A 19,991-nucleotide genomic window follows, 5' to 3' on the forward strand; every position below is an offset into this window, starting at 1 on the left:
AAGACGAAATAAAAATAATCTTCATGGAATAATTTTTGGAAAGATCAAGTAAGTAGTCAAGAACTAAAGTAATTTTTCCGTAAAGACATAGACAGATGAAATTTGAGTGCAATCTTTCTGTCTTCCTTTATACTGTAACACAGAGCTTTTCCTAAACAGCAGTTACAGTGCAGTTGAATACAATGGAAATAGATTTGACAGCATTTTTTTGTTTTTTTGAGACGGAGTCTTGCTCTGTCACCCAGGTTGGAGTACAGTGGCACGATCTTGGTTCACTGCAAGCTCCACCTCTGGAGTTCACACCATTCTCCTGTCTCAGCCTCCCGAGTAGCTGTGACTACAGTCGCCTGCCACCACGCCCAGCTAATTTTTTTTTTTTTTTTGTATTTTTAGTAGAGACAGGGTTTCACCGGTGTTAGCCAGGATGGTCTTGATCTCCTGACCTTGTGATTCGCCCGCCTCAGCCTCCCAAAGTGCTGGGATTACAGCCGTGAGCCACTGTGCCCGGCCTGAAAGAATTTTTAAAAGTATAATATAGTAGGTTTCATGGGCTCATTGATTTCTAAGATTCAGAAATTGGATTAACAGGTCAAAAATTCAGAAGATATTTATAACCTTTGAAATGTATTGGAATATTTATTTTACCAGACTGGTACCTAACTATAAAAACCTCATATACTAAAACATTTTGGGTCAAAAGATTCCAGAAATCTGTACTAGGGAAGTTCTATATATTATTTGTACAGGACTGAGCAAATGGTTGGGTGTTCATAAATTCCCAGATCAAATTAATATTTAGTTATTGTAACTAAAAATAAACAATATAATATTATACAGAACATAAATTTTATTTGTAAATGTAGGTGTAAGATTTTATCACATGTGGTCAACATTTGTATAGTAGGTATTTTAACAAATGTTAGTATCTGAATCTTAATTTCCATGTACTTATTGAACTTTATACTTGATTTTATCTTAGAAATTGACCAAATTTTTTAAAGACATGAGTGACTTTGATTATTTTTCTATTATGTTTTCTTAGGGTCTGCCAGGCCCACCTGGTGAAAAAGGTGAAAATGGGGATGTTGGTCCCATGGTAAGTATTTATTTTTGGTGTTTGATGGGTATGTGTCACATGTATGGCAGTCACTGGTTTGTAAATTATTATGTGTTCTTTCATTACTATATATATATTATTGAGGTGTATATAAGCAACTGCCATGATTTAGTTATATCTTAGTCTTTAGCTCTGGATTTTGACTTGGAGAAGGTAGAGAATAGGTAATATTCACTCAAGATTTAGATAATTAGCAATTTATACAGAATCAAAAATTAACTACTTTGAAACAAATTCTTAATTTAATAATTCTGTCTTAATTAGAATGCTATGACTTATAATTATTTGCATTTATTGATTCTGGCTCTCTAAGACCTGAACTGAAAATTTGAAATGCATGTAATTGTTTGTGAAGCACTACCTTAGATAAGAAAATAATTAGCAAAGGTAATTGAAATCCATAATGAAATGTGATGACTGCATGTCTTAAGTGTCCCTTTCCTTCAACATTGCCCCCAATTTTCACTTCCTTCAAAATACACATTTTGAAATTTTAACACTTGTCTGTTAGGTTTTATTCTCCTTAGGAATTACACTCAAATCTATTATATTCTTTGAAATGATCCGTATCATCATTAATAAACCTAGATATAAGAAATGCATAAAAAACTTTGCTGGCCGGGCGCGGTGGCTCACGCCTGTAATCCCAGCACTTTGGGAGGCCGAGGCGGGTGGATCACGATATCAGGAGATCGAGACCATCCTGGCTAACACGGTGAAACCCCGTCTCTACTAAAAATACAAAACAAAATTAGCTGGGCGTCGTGGCGGGCGCCTGTAGTCCCAGCTACTCGGGAGGCTGAGACAGGAGAATGGCGTGAACCCGGGAGGCGGAGCTTGCAGTGAGCCGAGATCGCGCCACTGCACTCCAGCCTGGGCGACAGGGCAAGACTCCGTCTCAAAAAAAAAAAAAAAGAAAAAAAAAAAAAACACTTTTCTGATTCAAATAACTGGTTAATACTTCCAAGCAGTATCAGATACATAGCAAGTTCCTTTCCAGATATGGTTACCATGGTTCCATGAATCATTGATATATTCTTCCTGATTACATGGTAGTAGATAATAACAGAAAAGCTTTTCAACCATGGCATTAGAATAAACTGAGATCTTTGAAAAATACTAATGTCCAGTGAAATGTACTCATGTACAGTGAAAAACAAATTCGCTGTAGACTATTTTAATCACAACTTTGAGAAAGGAGTTTCTGGCATCAGTATTTTATAAAAAGTTTTCCAAGTTAATTTTACTGTACTGTCAGGAGAGAAAATCTTTGTGTTATGATGAAATTAAATAATTATTCTTATTTCTAATTCTAGCATATAGAACCTAAGAGTTGACATAGAAAAAGCTAAAAATACGTATCAACAAAAAATACTTCTATTGAGTTAATGAATTCTAAATCTATTCAAGCACCATTTATTTTTCCAACTTTACATTCTCTTTATGTTGTAACATATTCTAGCATGAAATATATCTAGTTATATTGTGAACACATTATACCAGACAGTAGCAATAGGCTTTCTTGGCCCATTTTCTAATCAAATTGTTTCTCCTGAAATCCTAATTTCCTCATAGCTATGTGTAAAGGCTCATTTGCTAACATGATGTTGTATCCATGAAGGATGACTTACAACGCTGATATGCTTCACTAACTATAGTTTTTACAAGCTTAAACTTCTTTTAGATTTTTTAGTCATAAAATGAAAAATTGGAAACACATTTGAATTTGGTCTTTGTAAATCTCAATATTTCTCTCTTACAGGGTCCACCTGGTCCTCCAGGCCCAAGAGGCCCTCAAGGCCCCAATGGAGCTGATGTAAGAACTGTGAAATACATGTTAATTATTTTGAAGTTATATAGGTGTTGTTATTTTATAGCAGATGCTCTCTGTGAGTTATAACAATATTAAACTATTGTTTAATATTAAGTAGTTAAGAACTCAAGGGTCACCTATTCACTCCATTTTATTACACAACGAAATAAATGGAATTTATAGTGAACAAATCATGGAAAATATAACATGGGTACACATTTTCCATTCAATATATATTTACTGGTGACTGAGAAATGTTATAATGTTGTGTATATTATAATCACCACATTGTTCAAACCAACATACTTAGACTGTGCCTTGCGTATGATAACTCTTACGCACTTGTTAACAGTGGCTTTCATCTAAAAGCTTTGCATTTTGTATTTTCAGACTATATAATGTTACAGCAATATGTGCGTGATAGGTGCACCCTTTATCATGTAAAATGTTTTCTCTTAATTGTATAAAGATGATATTCTCCAAGCTTAAAAATTATTTTAATGTTATAAGATTTTGAAATATAATGCCATATTTATCTTACTGTTACCATTAATGGATCTATGGCTTTGATGATATTTTTCCTTCTGGCCAACTTTTCACAATGAAGAAGTCTATGTTTCCTTCATGTCTCTGGTCTTCATTTTCTTCATTATTTAATATCTGCTTTAATTCTGGCAGGCCAGAACTGAGTAAAAATAGACTAGAAACAGAGGAACTAAAAGAGTTTTTAGATTTTCATTCTTCTCAGGTAATTTAAAAGCTAAAAGATGTTATAAGGGGTTTGTTTCTTGCCTGGATTATGTAATTCTTAACCAGGGTCATAATTTTGATTCACTACAAAATCACCGCCTAAAACCAATCTGACTATTCTATTGGCAAAGAGATTGAAATTATGTTTTAGGAATCAACCAGAGCTTGAAAGTCTCCTGCTTTATCTTCAAAATTATAGTGAATTTGAAAATCAGTGTAATATATTCAATTATTTGCTATCCAACACATTTGACAATTCTATTAAGCATCATTTAGTCTCATTTTTTAAATGACTAAGAATACTCATGCATCTATTTCTCTCTTTTTTGAGAACAACTAGATATATGTTTATGAATGCATTATTTTAATAAGAATATGGATAATTACATTCCTTTTTCTACACTGCAGGGACCACAAGGACCCCCAGGGTCTGTTGGTTCAGTTGGTGGTGTTGGAGAAAAGGTAAATATGTTAGTGACACACAGTTTGAAACAGCATGAATTAAGAACTGTAATAATATTGGGTAGTAGTTTAAGTGCTTCTAATATGTGTGTTTCTAAGCCTTTTACATAGTTATATGATTCACATGTCATCTAGTAGTTTCAAAAATTAAAGTTAAAATGATTTTGCAATATTATGTTTTGATTGCCAATTATTATATTGAATGAGTGCAGGTATTATCTTCTTTAAGCAGGAACCTCACAATTACGGTGTCGTTAATATCCACATTTATAAGCTGAGAAAGCTAAGCCCTAGAGGATTCCTGTAATTTCATCCAAGTTTTTCCTTAGAAAGTGACTAAGCTAGGATACACTGCAGTCCATGAATGTCTAGTAATAGTACCCAAAATAGAAGAGATTGGTTGATGTAACTGACTTAAAGGGAAAAAGGAATCCTGTAAGCCACAAAGGAATGAATCATTCATTTTGTTATATTTTGAGTTATATTTTCATTACTAATACTCTGACCTATCTTTGTCACTTGTCAAAATAGTTGGCATGAACCACAATATCTGGGCTCAGAATAGCTTTTTTTTTCTTGTGAACATGATTTCATTTAAAAAGTCTGTTCTTCCTTTTATAAAAATGTCAAAATGATTCATTGATTTCTTATTTATGCATTCATGCTCACTTCTTAATAGAATTTTCAAGAAAATTATCATTGATATTTGCTTGCTTTAAAAAATAAACTACCAATTTTCAGAAAGAGAAGAATTATATTTATAACATCATATATTATTCAGTGAAAACACTAAAAAATTGCTTAATTTGCTACTTATTAAAGGATATCTGCAGTGTAGACTTACCCTATTCTTAAAAATGATTCCCTTCCTTGGTCTCAAGTTTTTTTGTATATTTTATATTATACTTATATTTATTTCTTTTAATTAAAGCATTTAATTCTCAGAAAAAAATGTAATAAGATTAGATTATGTTAGCATATTTTGATATCTACTTCAGCTTAATGCTTGTATTCTAGTATTTTGATTATAATCAATGTTATTTGATTAAGATAATTTTTAACTCATTAGCTAATTCTTACTGCATTCTTTGACTGCCTTTTTAAATATATTCTTAAATTTAAAGTTGTGTGTTGAAACTGTTCGAATAGTTGTTGTTGAAATTGAAAACACATTTTTCATTCCATTCAGTTGTCTTAGAAAACATTTTTCATCTTGCTTAGTCTCCTATAGGAGAGCACTTGTCTCTCAGGATATCATCACCTTAGACAAAAGGCACCAAGGCACACACCTTTTCCTCTTCTCTTTGCATCATCTCCTTTTGGCTCTAATGCTGACTCAGTTGTTGTGGGAGCTAGTCTCTAGGATTACTAGCTTTTATTGGCTTATCTTGTATCCTAAAGAATTTAAATGCAGAGGGAAAGCTGTCATTATTTCAGTGCTACTCTTGAAAATAGGCATGAATGCCAGGTGTTTAGAGTTCTGAGAAACTTCCTTCCACATTGTTTCCATTTAATTTAAAGCCTATATATATTATAGTAACACGTTACCAACTTTGACTCTTATGAGAATAATTCAGTCAATCTGAATCATTTTGAATCAATCCCAGTCAAAATGAGTTACACTAACAAACACAGAATTTTAATTTTGCTCCTTTCTTTTGAATTTTTTTTTATGTGACAGAGAGCAAGATAGAAGCAGAATTCTAACCTTCGTTTTTTTGTTCGTTTGTTTTTTGTTGTTGTTGATGTTGTTTTTTAATCGAGGATAGTCTAATTTCTAATAGATTACAAATTTCTAACATCAGCTTTGATTCTGGCTGAATGTATACCCATTTCTATATCGGAAAATTTATTTCCAGTCACTGACAATGAAGAATAAAAAAACCAATATCTTTTAGTCACATTGCATTTTGTTTAAATATATTTAACCTGTTCTTCATGTACTGTAAAATTGCTATAAGTAGCTTTTGCACTTCAATAATTTTGTCAATACTTGGAAATATGTCAGGATATTTTCTTAAGGTTTATACATATTTTATAACTTTGTACATACAGAGTAATTTGTTGTTCTTTCTGAAAAGATATGTACCTAAACAAGTGTGTTATATAATAAGGTAAATAGTTACACAATAAGTAATGATGACTTCATAATCTAACATCTCCTTCATATATCAGTGCTCTATCATAAAACTTATATTAATTATTATTCTTCAGAATGAATAGTTTGTAGCATTGTGGTATTAGAAATATAGACTTAATTTATATAACATTAGTCTTGTTGCACTGATTTATTGATTTGTGATTTTGTCCCACCTTCGTTTTAAATGAAACATTTTAGATAAATTTTAAATTTCATTTTAACTAATTGTCATTTTACATTGTGCACACTTGGATCTAACATACAAAATGGTAGTTTTCATATATTTTGGACAAATGAATATTAATATATTATTCTAAAAATGAAGAAACTTTGTAGTGAAAAGCTCATACTTTTTTTGAAACAGAAGATATTTTAAATTTTTTATCACCTCAAGCATTTATCATTAGAAAGCACATACTTAAATTCTAAGATTATTTAAACCTATCTTTTTACCACATATCATTTCACTCATTTAATAAAAAGAAAATAATCTTTTCACAATATCCATAAATTTAACTTTATAGTTGATAAGAATGAAAAGAGAACAACAAAACACATAGAGGGTTACTAGGAAATATTTCAACTATTTCTTCTGTAGTTCTAACTTTCTGTGATGTTACCATGAATTAATGTGTTACATAAGAAAACATTTCGGTTATTTCTTTTGCTGTGCAGAAGCTTTTTAGTTTAATTAAATCTCATTTGTCTAGTTTGGGGGTTTCTTTTGCCTGTGCTTTTGAGGTCTTAGTCATGAATTATTTGCCTAGACCAATGTCCAGAAGAGTTTTCCCTATGTTTTCTTTTAGTATTTTTATAGTTTCAGGTCTTATGTTTAAATTCTTGAATCCTTCTTGAGTTGATTTTTGTATATAGTAAGAGATAGGAGTCTAGTTTAATTCTTTTGCTTAAGGCAAATCAGATTTCTTAGCACCATTTATTGAAAAGAGGATCTTTTCCTTTTTGTTTTTGTCAACTTTGTCAAGATTAGTTTGCTGTAAATATGCTTTTTTAGTTACTACAGTCTTGTAGTTGAATTTGAAGTCAGATAGTGTGATGCCTCCAGTTTTGTTCTTTTTGCTTAAGATTGCTTTGGCAATAAGGCTCTTTTTTTGGTTTCATGTGAATTTTAGGTTTTTTTTCTAATTATATGAAAAATGGCATGTTCAATGTACATGCTCAATAGACTTACCATATTTCTAAATAAATATTTTAATATGGACATTTTACAATTGATTTCAATGCCAAACTACTTGTTTCATTTTTAAGATATGAATATCAGCTCTTGGAAATATCACTAACATATCATTCCATTATACAGAGATAAATGAATGATACCTCTCTATAAATAATATAAATGCAATTTTTTTTGTAAGAGTCATCCAAAAATTCTGGAAGTATTTGCTGTTCATCTTGAGAGATGAAATAATTTACACATCACACTACTAATAATAAACTCTTGAAAAGTACTTGATGTCTCCACCATTAAGTGGGTAATTTAAGAATTTAAAATATGTGTATATTCTCAGAGTAAGAAACTACGTACACAAAATAGTCTCTGCCCTGAAATTATGTTTGTATGTAATACGACACATTTATTTAAGAGCAGTGGATTTGTGTCAGGAATATTAGAAATATTAGAGTTAAAAAGTAAGGGAAATTTAGGCCTCACTTCTTTTTGAATTTAAAAGAACAATTTCCACCTCACAATTGCTGAGACCACTAGTGTGACTGATTTTGAGTGGAAACATGGTAAATGAATGTACTGTTTTACTTAAATGATTACTTGAACAAGATATTATACCTTTGTGCATTTTGAATTGTGGGGCATTAGCAACAGACTTTCATAGCTTAACCCTAGCAGTTACAGAGATTTATTTATTAGTCCACTGGGCTAGAAAAAAAGCCATTCATATCTAAACAGGGAGATAATAAAGGCTATCACATTTATGTGTATACTCAAATGCAGCAATTTTAGTTAATGTCTAAGTACCTTTACATATATTATAATTATTGTCTTTCCTCTAAGTTCTTTAGATTCCTACTAAACAAATCCTATAAAATATCAACCTATGTACCAGCAAGCATCTGTTGATTTGTTGTAGTTAAGATAAATAAATTTATATTTTAGCAAACAACAATGTGAAATTGTTCACTCAATAAACTTGATTCTAATATGAATGTTGACACAGTGCAAATACATAATATTTTAGGAAACATGCATATTTATGTTATGACGGTTTTGTGGTAATCTGGATTAACATGCCAACTATTAACCAACCAGTGAGAACTATAGCATCAAGCCTGCATATTTCTGTCTACTTACCTGACAAATAAAAGCACTGGATTCACTAATAGAAAAATTTATTTCTGATGGCCAGTGATGGTGAGCATTTTTTCATGTGTTTTTTGGCTGCACAAATGTCTTCTTTTGAGAAGTGTCTGTTCATGTCCGCCCACTTTTTGATGGGGTTGTTTGTTTTTTTCTTGTGAATTTGTTTGAGTTCATTGTAGATTCTGGATATTAGCCCTTTGTCAGATGAGTAGGTTGTGAAAATTTTTTCCCATTTTGTAGGTTGCCTGTTCACTCTGATGGTAGTTTCTTTTGCTGTGCAGAAGCTCTTTAGTTTAATTAGATCCCATTTGTCAATTTTGGCTTTTGTTGCCATTGCTTTTGGTGTTTTAGACATGAAGTCCTTGCCCATGCCTATGTCCTGAATGGTAATGCCTAGGTTTTCTTCTAGGGTTTTTATGGTTTTAGGTCTAACATTTAAGTCTTTAATCCATCTTGAATTGATTTTTGTATAAGATGTAAGGAAAGGATCCAGTTTCAGCTTTCTACATATGGCTAGCCAGTTTTCCCAGCACCATTTATTAAATAGGGAATCCTTTCCCCATTGCTTGTTTTTCTCAGGTTTGTCAAAGATCAGATAGTTGTAGCTATGTGGCATTATTTCTGAGGGCTCTGTTCTGTTCCATTGATCTATATCTCTGTTTTGGCACCAGTACCATGCTGTTTTGGTTACTGTAGCCTTGTAGTATAGTTTGAAGTCAGGTAGTGTGATGCCTCCAGCTTTGTTCTTTTGGCTTAGGATTGACTTGGTGATGTGGGCTCTTTTTTGGTTCCATATGAACTTTAAAGTAGTTTTTTTCCAATTCTGTGAGGAAAGTCATTGGTAGCTTGATGGAGATGGCATTGAATCTGTAAATTACCGTGGGCAGTATGGCCATTTTCACGATATTGATTCTTCCTACCCATGAGCATGGAATGTTCTTCCATTTGTTTGTATCCTCTTTTATTTCCTTGAGCAGTGGTTTGTAGTTCTCCTTGAAGAGGTCCTTCACGTCCCTTGTAAGTTGGATTCCTAGGTATTTTATTCTCTTTGAAGCAATTGTGAATGGGAGTTCACTCATGATTTGGCTCTCTGTTTGTCTGTTATTGGTGTATAAGAATGCTTGTGATTTTTGCACATTGATTTTGTATCCTGAGACTTTGCTGAAGTTGCTTATCAGCTTAAGGAGATTTTGGGCTGAGACGATGGGGTTTTCTAGATATACAATCATGTCATCTGCAAACAGGGACAATTTGACTTCCTCTTTTCCTAATTGAATACCCTTTATTTCCTTCTCCTGCCTAATTGCCCTGGCCAGAACTTCCAACACCTGGCCATAAGAGAAATGCAAATCAAAACCACAATGAGATACCATCTCACACCAGTTAGAATGGCAATCATTAAAAAGTCAGGAAACAACAGGTGCTGGAGAGGATGTGGAGAAATAGGAACACTTTTACACTGTTGGTGGGACTGTAAACTAGTTCAACCCTTGTGGAAGTCAGTGTGGCGATTCCTCAGGGATCCAGAACTAGAAATATCATTTGACCCAGCCATCCCATTACTGGGTATATACCCAAAGGACTATAAATCATGCTGCTCTAAAGACACATGCACACGTATGTTTATTGTGGCACTATTCACAATAGCAAAGACTTGGAACCAACCCAAATGTGCAACAATGATAGACTGGATTAAGAAAATGTGGCACATATACACCATGGAATACTATGCAGCCATAAAAAAGGATGAGTTCATGTCCTTTGTAGGGACATGGATGAAATTGGAAATCATCATTCTCAGTAAACTATCGCAAGAACAAAAAACCAAACACCGCATATTCTCACTCATAGGTGGGAATTGAACACTGAGAAAACATGGACACAGGAAAGGGAACATCACACTCTGGGGACTGTTGTGGGGTGGGGGGAGGGGGGAGGGATAGCATTAGGAGATATACCTAATGCTAGATGACGAGTTAGTGGGTGCAGTGCACCAGCATGGCACATGTATACATATGTAACCTGCACATTGCGCACATGTACCCTAAAACCTAAAGTATAATAATAAATAAATAAATAAATAAATAAAAAGAAAAAAAAGAAAAATTTATTTGTTATGAAAGTTTTTCAATGCCTTTTAAATAATGTAAAAAAAGGGCTAATGTAAAATGATATGATAACATCTGAATTTTACAAATGTAAAAGATCATCTCTGTATTCTAATACTAATTTCATCTTCTCTATATAGGGTGAACCTGGAGAAGCAGGGAACCCAGGGCCTCCTGGGGAAGCAGGCATAGGCGTAAGTACTGTGTTATTTTTAACATAGTGTATTATTGGTTTGGGAATTTCTTTTACAGCATTACAAACATGTAACTTAACTCTTAGCTTTGATTCAAATTTTACTTTCCCTTTCCAACTTATTAAGGAAAATCACAAATACAAAGCCTTGTTTAATAACTTTGGATATCTCTACATATGTGGATTCATAAACAAATTGAAAAAATATCATGTTTGCTGAAGTTAGAACATTAAAACTATGGGCTGTTTACTGTATACATTCCCTTTGATGAACTGTCCATAAATGGAACAAACAAAGAAGTCCTGCTGCCTTAAATAAACATGTATCAATTGTATTAGGACTATATTATTCTAATTGGTTTAAACTCGGATTAAATTTGCCCACCAGGAAATATTTGACAATATCTGGAGACACTTTTGGTTTTCAAACGTGGAGGGTTGGTATCCAGTTAGTAAAGGCCAGGGATACCACTGGACTTCTTAAAGGGCAGAGAACAGCTCCCCACAGCAAAAATTGTCTGGCCCAACATGGTGAAACCCCGTCTCTACTAAAAAGTACAAAAATTAGCCGGGCCTGGTGGCGCATGCCTGTAGTCCCCGCTACTTGGGAGGCTGAGGCAGGAGAATCGCTTGAACCTGGGAGGCGGAGGTTGCAGTGAGCTGAGATTGTGCCACTATACTCCAACCTGGCAACAAAGTGAGACTCCATCTAAAAAAAAGTATTGTCTGGCCCAGTGTGCCAAAGTTAATAAACTTTTATGCAAAACTTGTAAGATAACTCTTCTTTCCTTCTTTTTTTTTTTTTTTTTTTTAAACATTGTATAGGGTCCCAAAGGAGAAAGAGGAGAGAAAGGGGAAGCTGGTCCACCTGGAGCTGCTGGACCTCCTGGTGCCAAGGGGCCACCAGGTGATGATGGCCCTAAGGGTAACCCGGTAAGTGAGTTTGGTCCCCTCTAATGTGGCATTTATGCCAAACTCACCTTGGAGCTTTTCTTAGAAAGATTTGAAATCCTGAGACTCTGGAACATAGTTGGTAAATCTGACTTTTCATCATTTCATATATTCATAAGCATTCTCAATTGAATTAATTCTTTAGAAATTTTTTGGTGGGAGAAGAGAAATATTCTCAGCAGGTTTTGTCATGACTTTAACCTCTTCACCTCCAGAATGTCATAACTTTATAAAAATTTATTTTTAATTTATTTCTTTTTCTTTCAAAACATCATTCTAGGGTCCTGTTGGTTTTCCTGGAGATCCTGGTCCTCCTGGGGAACCTGGCCCTGCAGTAAGTATCAGGGAAAAATTAAGAAATTATTTTGGTGGGAATGTTTCCAATTTCTGTATTGTTAATAAAGAAAACATCTAATAACTTAAGTGAACTCCCAAAAACAGAAAGAAAAAGAAAACATAAAAAGTAATTGCAAATGCAGGAAAATCCATATAGTTGGAGAGTATTGCACCAAGATTAAGTGATTAAGCTCTTCATGCAACGTAGGTACAACAGTTGGATTAGATTCCTAGACTTTGATAGGTTGTAATAACAAATTATCTGAGTAGCATCATTATTGTTATTTCAAAGTTACAGGATCTTTGCTTTTCTGTTTCTCTTCTATAATGCAAATCCTATTTCAAACTATACCATATTTGTTCATGGTGAAAGGATTCACTGGCATTGTATACTAGTGACATCTTCTTTCTTCCTTATATAAAGTGCATGCTGGATTTTAAACTTGATATATTAATAGTAGCAGTTTTACAAAATTTTGTGCGGAGAGTGAGAGGTACCATGATCTTTTGAAGAAAGGTTAAAAGAATACACGATGATTTTACTTGTCCATCTGATAATTTTTCTCAAGAGATGGCCTAACATACCTTTTTCCTGATAAGTAGTGGGATTTATTGATACTGAGATATATCTTGCTTGATATTTTATTGCCTCTTATAGGGTCAAGATGGTGTTGGTGGTGACAAGGGTGAAGATGGAGATCCTGGTCAACCGGTGAGTAAATGCACTAATTTATTTTTAAGTTTTTACATAGTCTCAAGGCATTTTAATGAGATAATTAGAAGTAATCAGCCTTTGAAAAACGTAGCTCTATGTATATGCACTTTTCTGAAAGAATTATCAAAAAAAATTTTGCATTCCCATTAAAAGTCAATCTTACATGGAGTGTTTCTTATTTGATGTAAATTAATAAACAGTATTTATAATGAAAAGTGTAATCATATCATACTAATAAGGTTGTCACAATATATCAAATTCAGTTATCTATCCATTGTGTTAAAAAATTAAAATCACTAATAATACTAAAAGCAAAGTTATTTCCCATTGTTAGCAAAAGTTATTATCCCATCATTAGCATGAATTATTTTAATTGTGAACCTAAATGAACTTTCAACATAGTATAGGCCTTTTCAAAAAAACTTGTGAATGATACAGGAGTGTACTTTGACCACATGTAGTTATTTAGGGAGAAAGTAAGGGAGGGAACTCACTTTAGGAGCCAAAGATAATGGTCCCTCAACACAATTTTGTCTCTGGGGCCATTCCCACTAGATGCTTTGCTATCACAGGTACAGGCTTATTCTGCATAGACAGACCTGTGGATCATATCTCAGCATGTGTATTAGTCCATTCTCATACAGCTGTGAGGTACACAAGAATGGGTAATTTATAAAGGAAAGAGGTTTAATTGACTCACAATTCTGCATGGCTGGGAAGGCCTCAGGAAGCTTACAATATGGTGGAAGGTGAAGCAAGCATGTCCCTCTTCACAAGGCAGTAGGAGAGAGGAGTGCAAAGTGAAGGGTGAAAAGCCACTTATTAAACCATCAGATCTTGTGAGAACTCACTATCACAAGAACGGAATGTGAGTAACCACCCCCATCACTCAATTACCTCCCACTGGGTCCCTCTCAGGATACATGGGGGTTATAGGAACTACAATTCAAGATGAGATTTGGATGGGGACACAGCCAAACCATATCAGCATGTTTTATACACCTTGGCATAGAATGTTAGTGTTGTACAAAAATAAATTTAAAAGTAATAGTATTTCACATATTTATGTGATATGAGCAGAAATATTAACCGTATGATTATATTAATTAGCATGCCTGTTTAATGCTTGCCAGATATAAATTAGCACTTTTTAATAGGACACAGTTTTACATAAAGAGAATTTGATTCACTTTGTTCTAACTATAAATAATTTTACCGTATAAATTTACCAGCTCTAACTATAAATATCTAGAGGAAGTTTAGGTATCTGAAATAGGGCTGAGATTTTCCAGGAAATATTGACATGTGGAAATGAAGAAAGAGGGTTGGTTTCCATCCAGATTTTGAAAATTTATGTGGGCCACAAAATAATATCCAATTTTGTTAAAGGTATTTTTTCACATTTTATAGGGTCCTCCTGGTCCATCTGGTGAGGCTGGCCCACCAGGTCCTCCTGGAAAACGAGTAAGTTTCTTTAATTCTTTATTTGAAACATATGCTCATTAGTCACCATGTATAAATTTATATAATGTGTGTAAGCTGCAGGCAGCATGTTATAAGAATAATGAGAAATATCATAAATCCTAAAAACAATTTTTAAATGTGCAAAATAACTAAAATAGAACATATTCTAACTATTTCACTGTCACAATAAAAATGAGAAAAACAACTTTTACTTAAAGAGCTTTCCACTCCTCTGTGCTTAGAGCTCCCCTTTGTACAAATGTAGTAGATTATTATAAAAGGCTTTGGTGGTATCCTGAACATTAACTCTTATTGTAATACACAGGGATGAGCTGTCAAAAGTCCAGTGCTAGCTTAAAACATTGTAAAAACCTGAATGCATCAATGAAATGAGATGAAATGAGCTCAGGAATCAGTATACAATGTTAAATTGCTTTACACTGTCAAACTTCTCGGACTCAGAAATGGTATTTTAATGATGTGCTATAGCAAAATATAAATAAATAGATATTGCTGACAATATTGGCCACAGTAGACCCTAGGAGATTTACTTTCCTGTCCTTTTCTCACTGATGCATTCTTTTCATAATAAAGCAATCTCTGCAGACCTGCCTCTTACAGCAGCTATCTCACTTTAGAGTGTTCTTCTGTACCACCTGCAGTCTATTTTCAAACCGGCACATGAGTAAAATATGTGATAAACATCAAAATATATTTATCAGGCTGATTCCCTCTTCAGTAATCCAAAGTCAGAGGGCAATTGGGGCCACTGCTGTTTTCTAATGGTATCTTTATTTCAGGGGAATTTTTCACACTGAATATCCTCACATTAAACATAGAATGTGAATGCGTTTTACTTTTGTCTCTCAGCAATACAAATTTGAATCAATATTTACAAACATTTCTCTTTGCCAAAAATATATTTAATTTATAATAAAACTTGTCTCTGAAAACAATTTGCTCATCATTGGCCAAGTACATTTTCTTACATTTTCTCTTATTATTATTATTGTGTCTACAACCCCAAAGCATGGTCTCAGTATAAATAGATTTATCCCCAAACAACCATGGGGCTGTTATTCTTAGAAAGTAATTAGAAAGTGTACATGATTTTTGATATCCGTTGCCTCTTTCTGCTTTAAGTCCAGCTGCTCATAAAACTGTGATGCATAGCTGTCTATTATACTATTTCAGACCTTTTGGAAGAATCATTATAAAAAACATACTTGAGAATGAGTTGAAATACTTCTTGAAACAATAGGAAATCATTTTTTTTCTTTTTTCTGGCCTCAGATGGTGGGATGCTATATAATGTGGTTAGTAGAACAATGCAGTCACAATAGCTGTCTTTCAACCCAGTTTCACCAGTTATTACCTGTATTACATTGGGCAAATTGTGTATTTTCTATTTCTCAGCGGACCTAACTCCCACCCTAGGGTTGGGTTGAACATAAGATAAATCATGTAATACAATAACAAAAAAATCACCTCATAACTGTTGCTGTGTTAGCTCTGAGTTATGGCATAGTTATTAAACACTTCTGAGCATAGAGATAATCATCATACAAGTATAAAGTATGATGCTTTTAATATAAGCAAGGAAATTAAACCTTGCTTCAAAATGTGGTAGCAGCTAGAAAAGGAGAGACTATATCAAAATTGATTTTAAATATTCTATTACATATTGGCAGCTTCTCAGCTCATTTCATTACTTAAGTCAAACTCTCAGCAAGTGCTGTCTAGTCTAGTTTCATTTTAAAATATGTCAAAAAGTACATATTTATATTTTTTAATAAATTTAAGTAATTATCGTTTGATATTTGAGATGAATTCTCTTAACGTGGTAACAGAGTTATAGAATGTATTTGTTTCTTTAGCCATTCAGTGGTGGGTCACATGAATTATTCATTTTGAAAACAACAGAATATTTTTGAAAATTTTTTAAAGTAATAGAATAAATTAACTTATTAAAGAGTATTAATGCAGACATAGAAAAGAGACATATATGTGTGAACCAGTAAATCTCATGTGTCTTTTAGTGTAATAACATGACCCAAAACTTATATATAAACCTATAACTATCACATAAAAATATTATATGTTAAAACTATTAAACTGTTGTATAAAGCTATTTTGACATAATAATGTTGACACTATTGATATTATAAACTTTCAAAATATTTTCAGTCATATTTACTAATTTTAAAATCATAATATAATGCAACAAATTTTTATTCTTATTATAACATGTTATTATAAGATGTTTTTAAACATGTTTTTATTATTATAACATGTTTTTAAAATACATTTGTGTTTATTACTTTGGAATGGGTAATGATCAACAATTATAATTTTAGTGAATAACTCAGACTTCTAGGAAGACCCCCCCCAATTCTGGAATTGAGAAAATGTCATAGAAAAGTCAATACATATTCAGATTTAGATTATCTATTTGTTCTACAACACTGAAGTAGTTTTGAGTAAGAGAAAGTCCATGTATTTACATTCTTATTCATTTACATCTGAGTTGGACCTCTGCAATTTCTAGTTAAATGAGATATAATTTTAAAACATGAGCTAATTGCTGATTCTTAATTCCTGTCTCTTATAATGAAGGATGCATTTTCATATATTAGAAATAATCAGTTATAATAAAATATAGTAGTATATTAATGAAAATGTAATGTACAAAAAAATTTAGTTTTTGTTGCTTTAAGAACATGAAGCATCCTTTTTTAGTACATTTAGTGTTGCTATAAAAGAATACCTGAGGCTGGGTAATTTATAAAGAAAAGAGGTTTATCTAGCTCACAGTTCTGCAGGCTCTACAGGAAGCAAGATGCCAACATCTGCTTCTGGTGAGGGCCTCAGGCTGCTCCCACTCATGCTGGAAGGAGAAGCAGAGCAGGTGTGTGCAGAGTTAACAAGGTGACAGAGGAAGCAAGAAGGGGCAGCAGAGGTGCCAGGCACTTTTTAACAACCAGCTCTCTCAGGAACTAACAGAGTGAGAAGCCACTCACACCCATCCTGGAAAGGTATTAATCTATTCATAAGAAATCCATCCCCATGACTCAGACACCTCCTATTGGGCTCTACCACCAAGATTTGGAATCAAATTTCAACATGAGGTTTGGAGGGGAGAAATATACATATTATAGCAATAATCAATAATTATTTTTCATCCAAAATTAAAGATTACATGATATTGTGAAATTGTAAGCAATTGGTAAATTTTTCTTTAGATATAAATGTCAAATACAATTAGAAAATGGAAAAATTACGTTACTCTCATTCCTGCCAATATTTCTAACTAGACAACATTGTTAACTCCCCTGATTAAAATGAATTTAAAAATCCTTAAAAAAATAAAATTATGGTTAAGTGGATTTATGAGATGGGTAAAAAATAAGAAATTAAGATAATTTATTTTCAAAGTTATACTTGATTTTTTATATAGATATATAGGCAATGGTCTCATTGAAGAAAAAGCCCAGAAAATACCTAAGGTCATATGTAAACCTTATTTGTAACAGATTGGACATTACACATCAATGGAAAGTGGATAGACTATTGAAAAAATTCTGCTGGGAGAAATGATTTTCTATATGGAAAAAGATTAAATATACCTCATCTAGCTCATTTAACAGAATTCAATTCTAATTGATTTATAATCATAAATGTCAAAGGTAAACTTTGATATATTTTACCAAAAATTATTTGAGAGTAATTTTTTGACCTCCAGTCATAAATTCTGATCACACAGGTGTAATCAGAAAGGAATAGATTGATGTATCAAATATATGACCGTTAAAATTTCCTATTTATCCAAAAATACTTAGAAGACATTGGAGCAAAAAGATCCGATTAGGAGAAAATATTTGTACATACAGGAAACATACATAGAATAATTTGTTAGAATATCTAAGTATTTCTTACAAATTATAATAGCAAGAAAAAACAATAGAAAAAAAATATGCTAAAGGCATGAAAAAGTATTTGACACAAATACCCCATGAAACAAGAAAAAGTATTTGTAGAAATCAGGAAAGTGTGTACCAGAAATTAAATTGAGATACTATATCACATACACCAATTAACAAAAATGTACTCTGACAAACCAAGTATTGGGAAGAATGTTTTCAAAAAACAGTGAAGATTATTATGCACGGCTGTTTTGAGTTACTGGGTACTGCCACTTTAGGGAAATAGTTCTATGTTACCTAATAGACTCTAACATGAACTTTTTCTGTCATCCGGTAATTCCATTTCTAAGCACATATCCTAGATGACATTTTGCACATATTCACCAAAAGACTCAAGGAATAATGTTTTGTTATCCTTGTTAATAATAACTGTAGACAATATAAGTTAATTGAAGTATATTAATAAACTAAAATTTTGTATGGTAATAAAAGTAAATGCACTACAGAGGTATGCATAACATAGATGAATCTCAAAATCTAATATTAAACATTAAGCAAAATAAATATGTGTATGTGTATACGTATGTCTTGTGTGTGTATGTGTATATAATGTTGCACTGGAAAATATATATTACATTATTTCATTTATATAAAATGCAGAATTGTTACACATATGTTTAGCATTTAAACATAAGTGGTAAACATGATAAAGAAACATAAGCCAATAATAAACAAAAATTTAGGATGGTAGTTACTTCTGTGGAAAAAAAGTGGATTGCAATTGTTACAAGTGGTATGTAGGAAGCTTCTAAGTTAATGATACTGTATTATGTAGTGTATTTAGGTTGAAAGCCTAAAATAATATAATATTGAGCCATTCTAGCATATGTTCTTTAACATTGTGAGAAAGTACATTAGTTGAGTTCCCTTTGATTTTTGATAAATTATTTTAAAACAACCTCATAAAAATTTTAGCACTGTTCTATCCTCTCTTTTTAAATTACAATTTATAGAAAGATGATGAGCTATTTTAATCCATTCTAGTCACTTTGTAAACAAAATTAGAAGGCTTTGTATTCATGAATTAATAATAACATGAGAACGGTGGTGACTATGCATTGCTTACAAAGCTATTCACATTCATTTTCATATAATAGAAAAATCAACCTTAGGTCAGCCCGATCAAGCATAATATGCAGGGTTTTCTCTTTTAAAATATGACAACAATAAATTGAAACTGAAAACCATTTAACACAATATGTTAAATTGTTTTCTATATTAGGTTTGGATAAACTGGCATGCTTAATTGGTTCTTTCTGTTTTACATAATAAGCTATTTTCTTCACCTGAGTAAAATATATTTTAATGGTGTGAAAAATTACTCTTATGTCAACAATCTTATTACCAAAACTATGATTTGTTCTGATTTAACACTAGCAATTAATGCTTGCACCATTAATTTACAGCCTGAAACACTAGTTAATTTAGTCAATAACTCTACCTCAACATAAAAAAATAGGTGGCTTAGCTTGAAAAAAAAAAAAAGAAAAAGAAAAAAATGGAAACACAGGTCAAGTGCAGTGGCTGACACCTGTAATCCCAGCAGTTTCAGAGACTTAGGCAGGAGTATTGCTTAAGCCCAGGACTTTGAGACAACATAGTGAGACGCTCATCTTCACAAAAACTT

General features: G+C 32.5%; 1 protein-coding gene across 2 annotated transcripts in view; it reads left to right on the forward strand.

The window, feature by feature from the left end:
- COL11A1 (collagen type XI alpha 1 chain) overlaps window positions 1-19,991 on the forward strand; it is a 243,202-nt gene that overhangs the window by 194,073 nt on the left and 29,138 nt on the right. For both annotated transcript variants that reach the window (XM_054450666.2, XM_054450675.2), the window contains exons 47-54: window positions 1,043-1,096; window positions 2,880-2,933; window positions 4,089-4,142; window positions 10,863-10,916; window positions 11,741-11,848; window positions 12,147-12,200; window positions 12,861-12,914; window positions 14,328-14,381. In XM_054450666.2, coding sequence (XP_054306641.1) covers window positions 1,043-1,096; window positions 2,880-2,933; window positions 4,089-4,142; window positions 10,863-10,916; window positions 11,741-11,848; window positions 12,147-12,200; window positions 12,861-12,914; window positions 14,328-14,381 — 486 coding nt within the window. The remainder of the gene's footprint in view (window positions 1-1,042; window positions 1,097-2,879; window positions 2,934-4,088; window positions 4,143-10,862; window positions 10,917-11,740; window positions 11,849-12,146; window positions 12,201-12,860; window positions 12,915-14,327; window positions 14,382-19,991) is intronic.

This window comes from Pongo pygmaeus, chromosome 1 (genome assembly GCF_028885625.2).
Source record: "Pongo pygmaeus isolate AG05252 chromosome 1, NHGRI_mPonPyg2-v2.0_pri, whole genome shotgun sequence".
NCBI classification, from domain to species: Eukaryota; Metazoa; Chordata; class Mammalia; order Primates; family Hominidae; genus Pongo; species Pongo pygmaeus.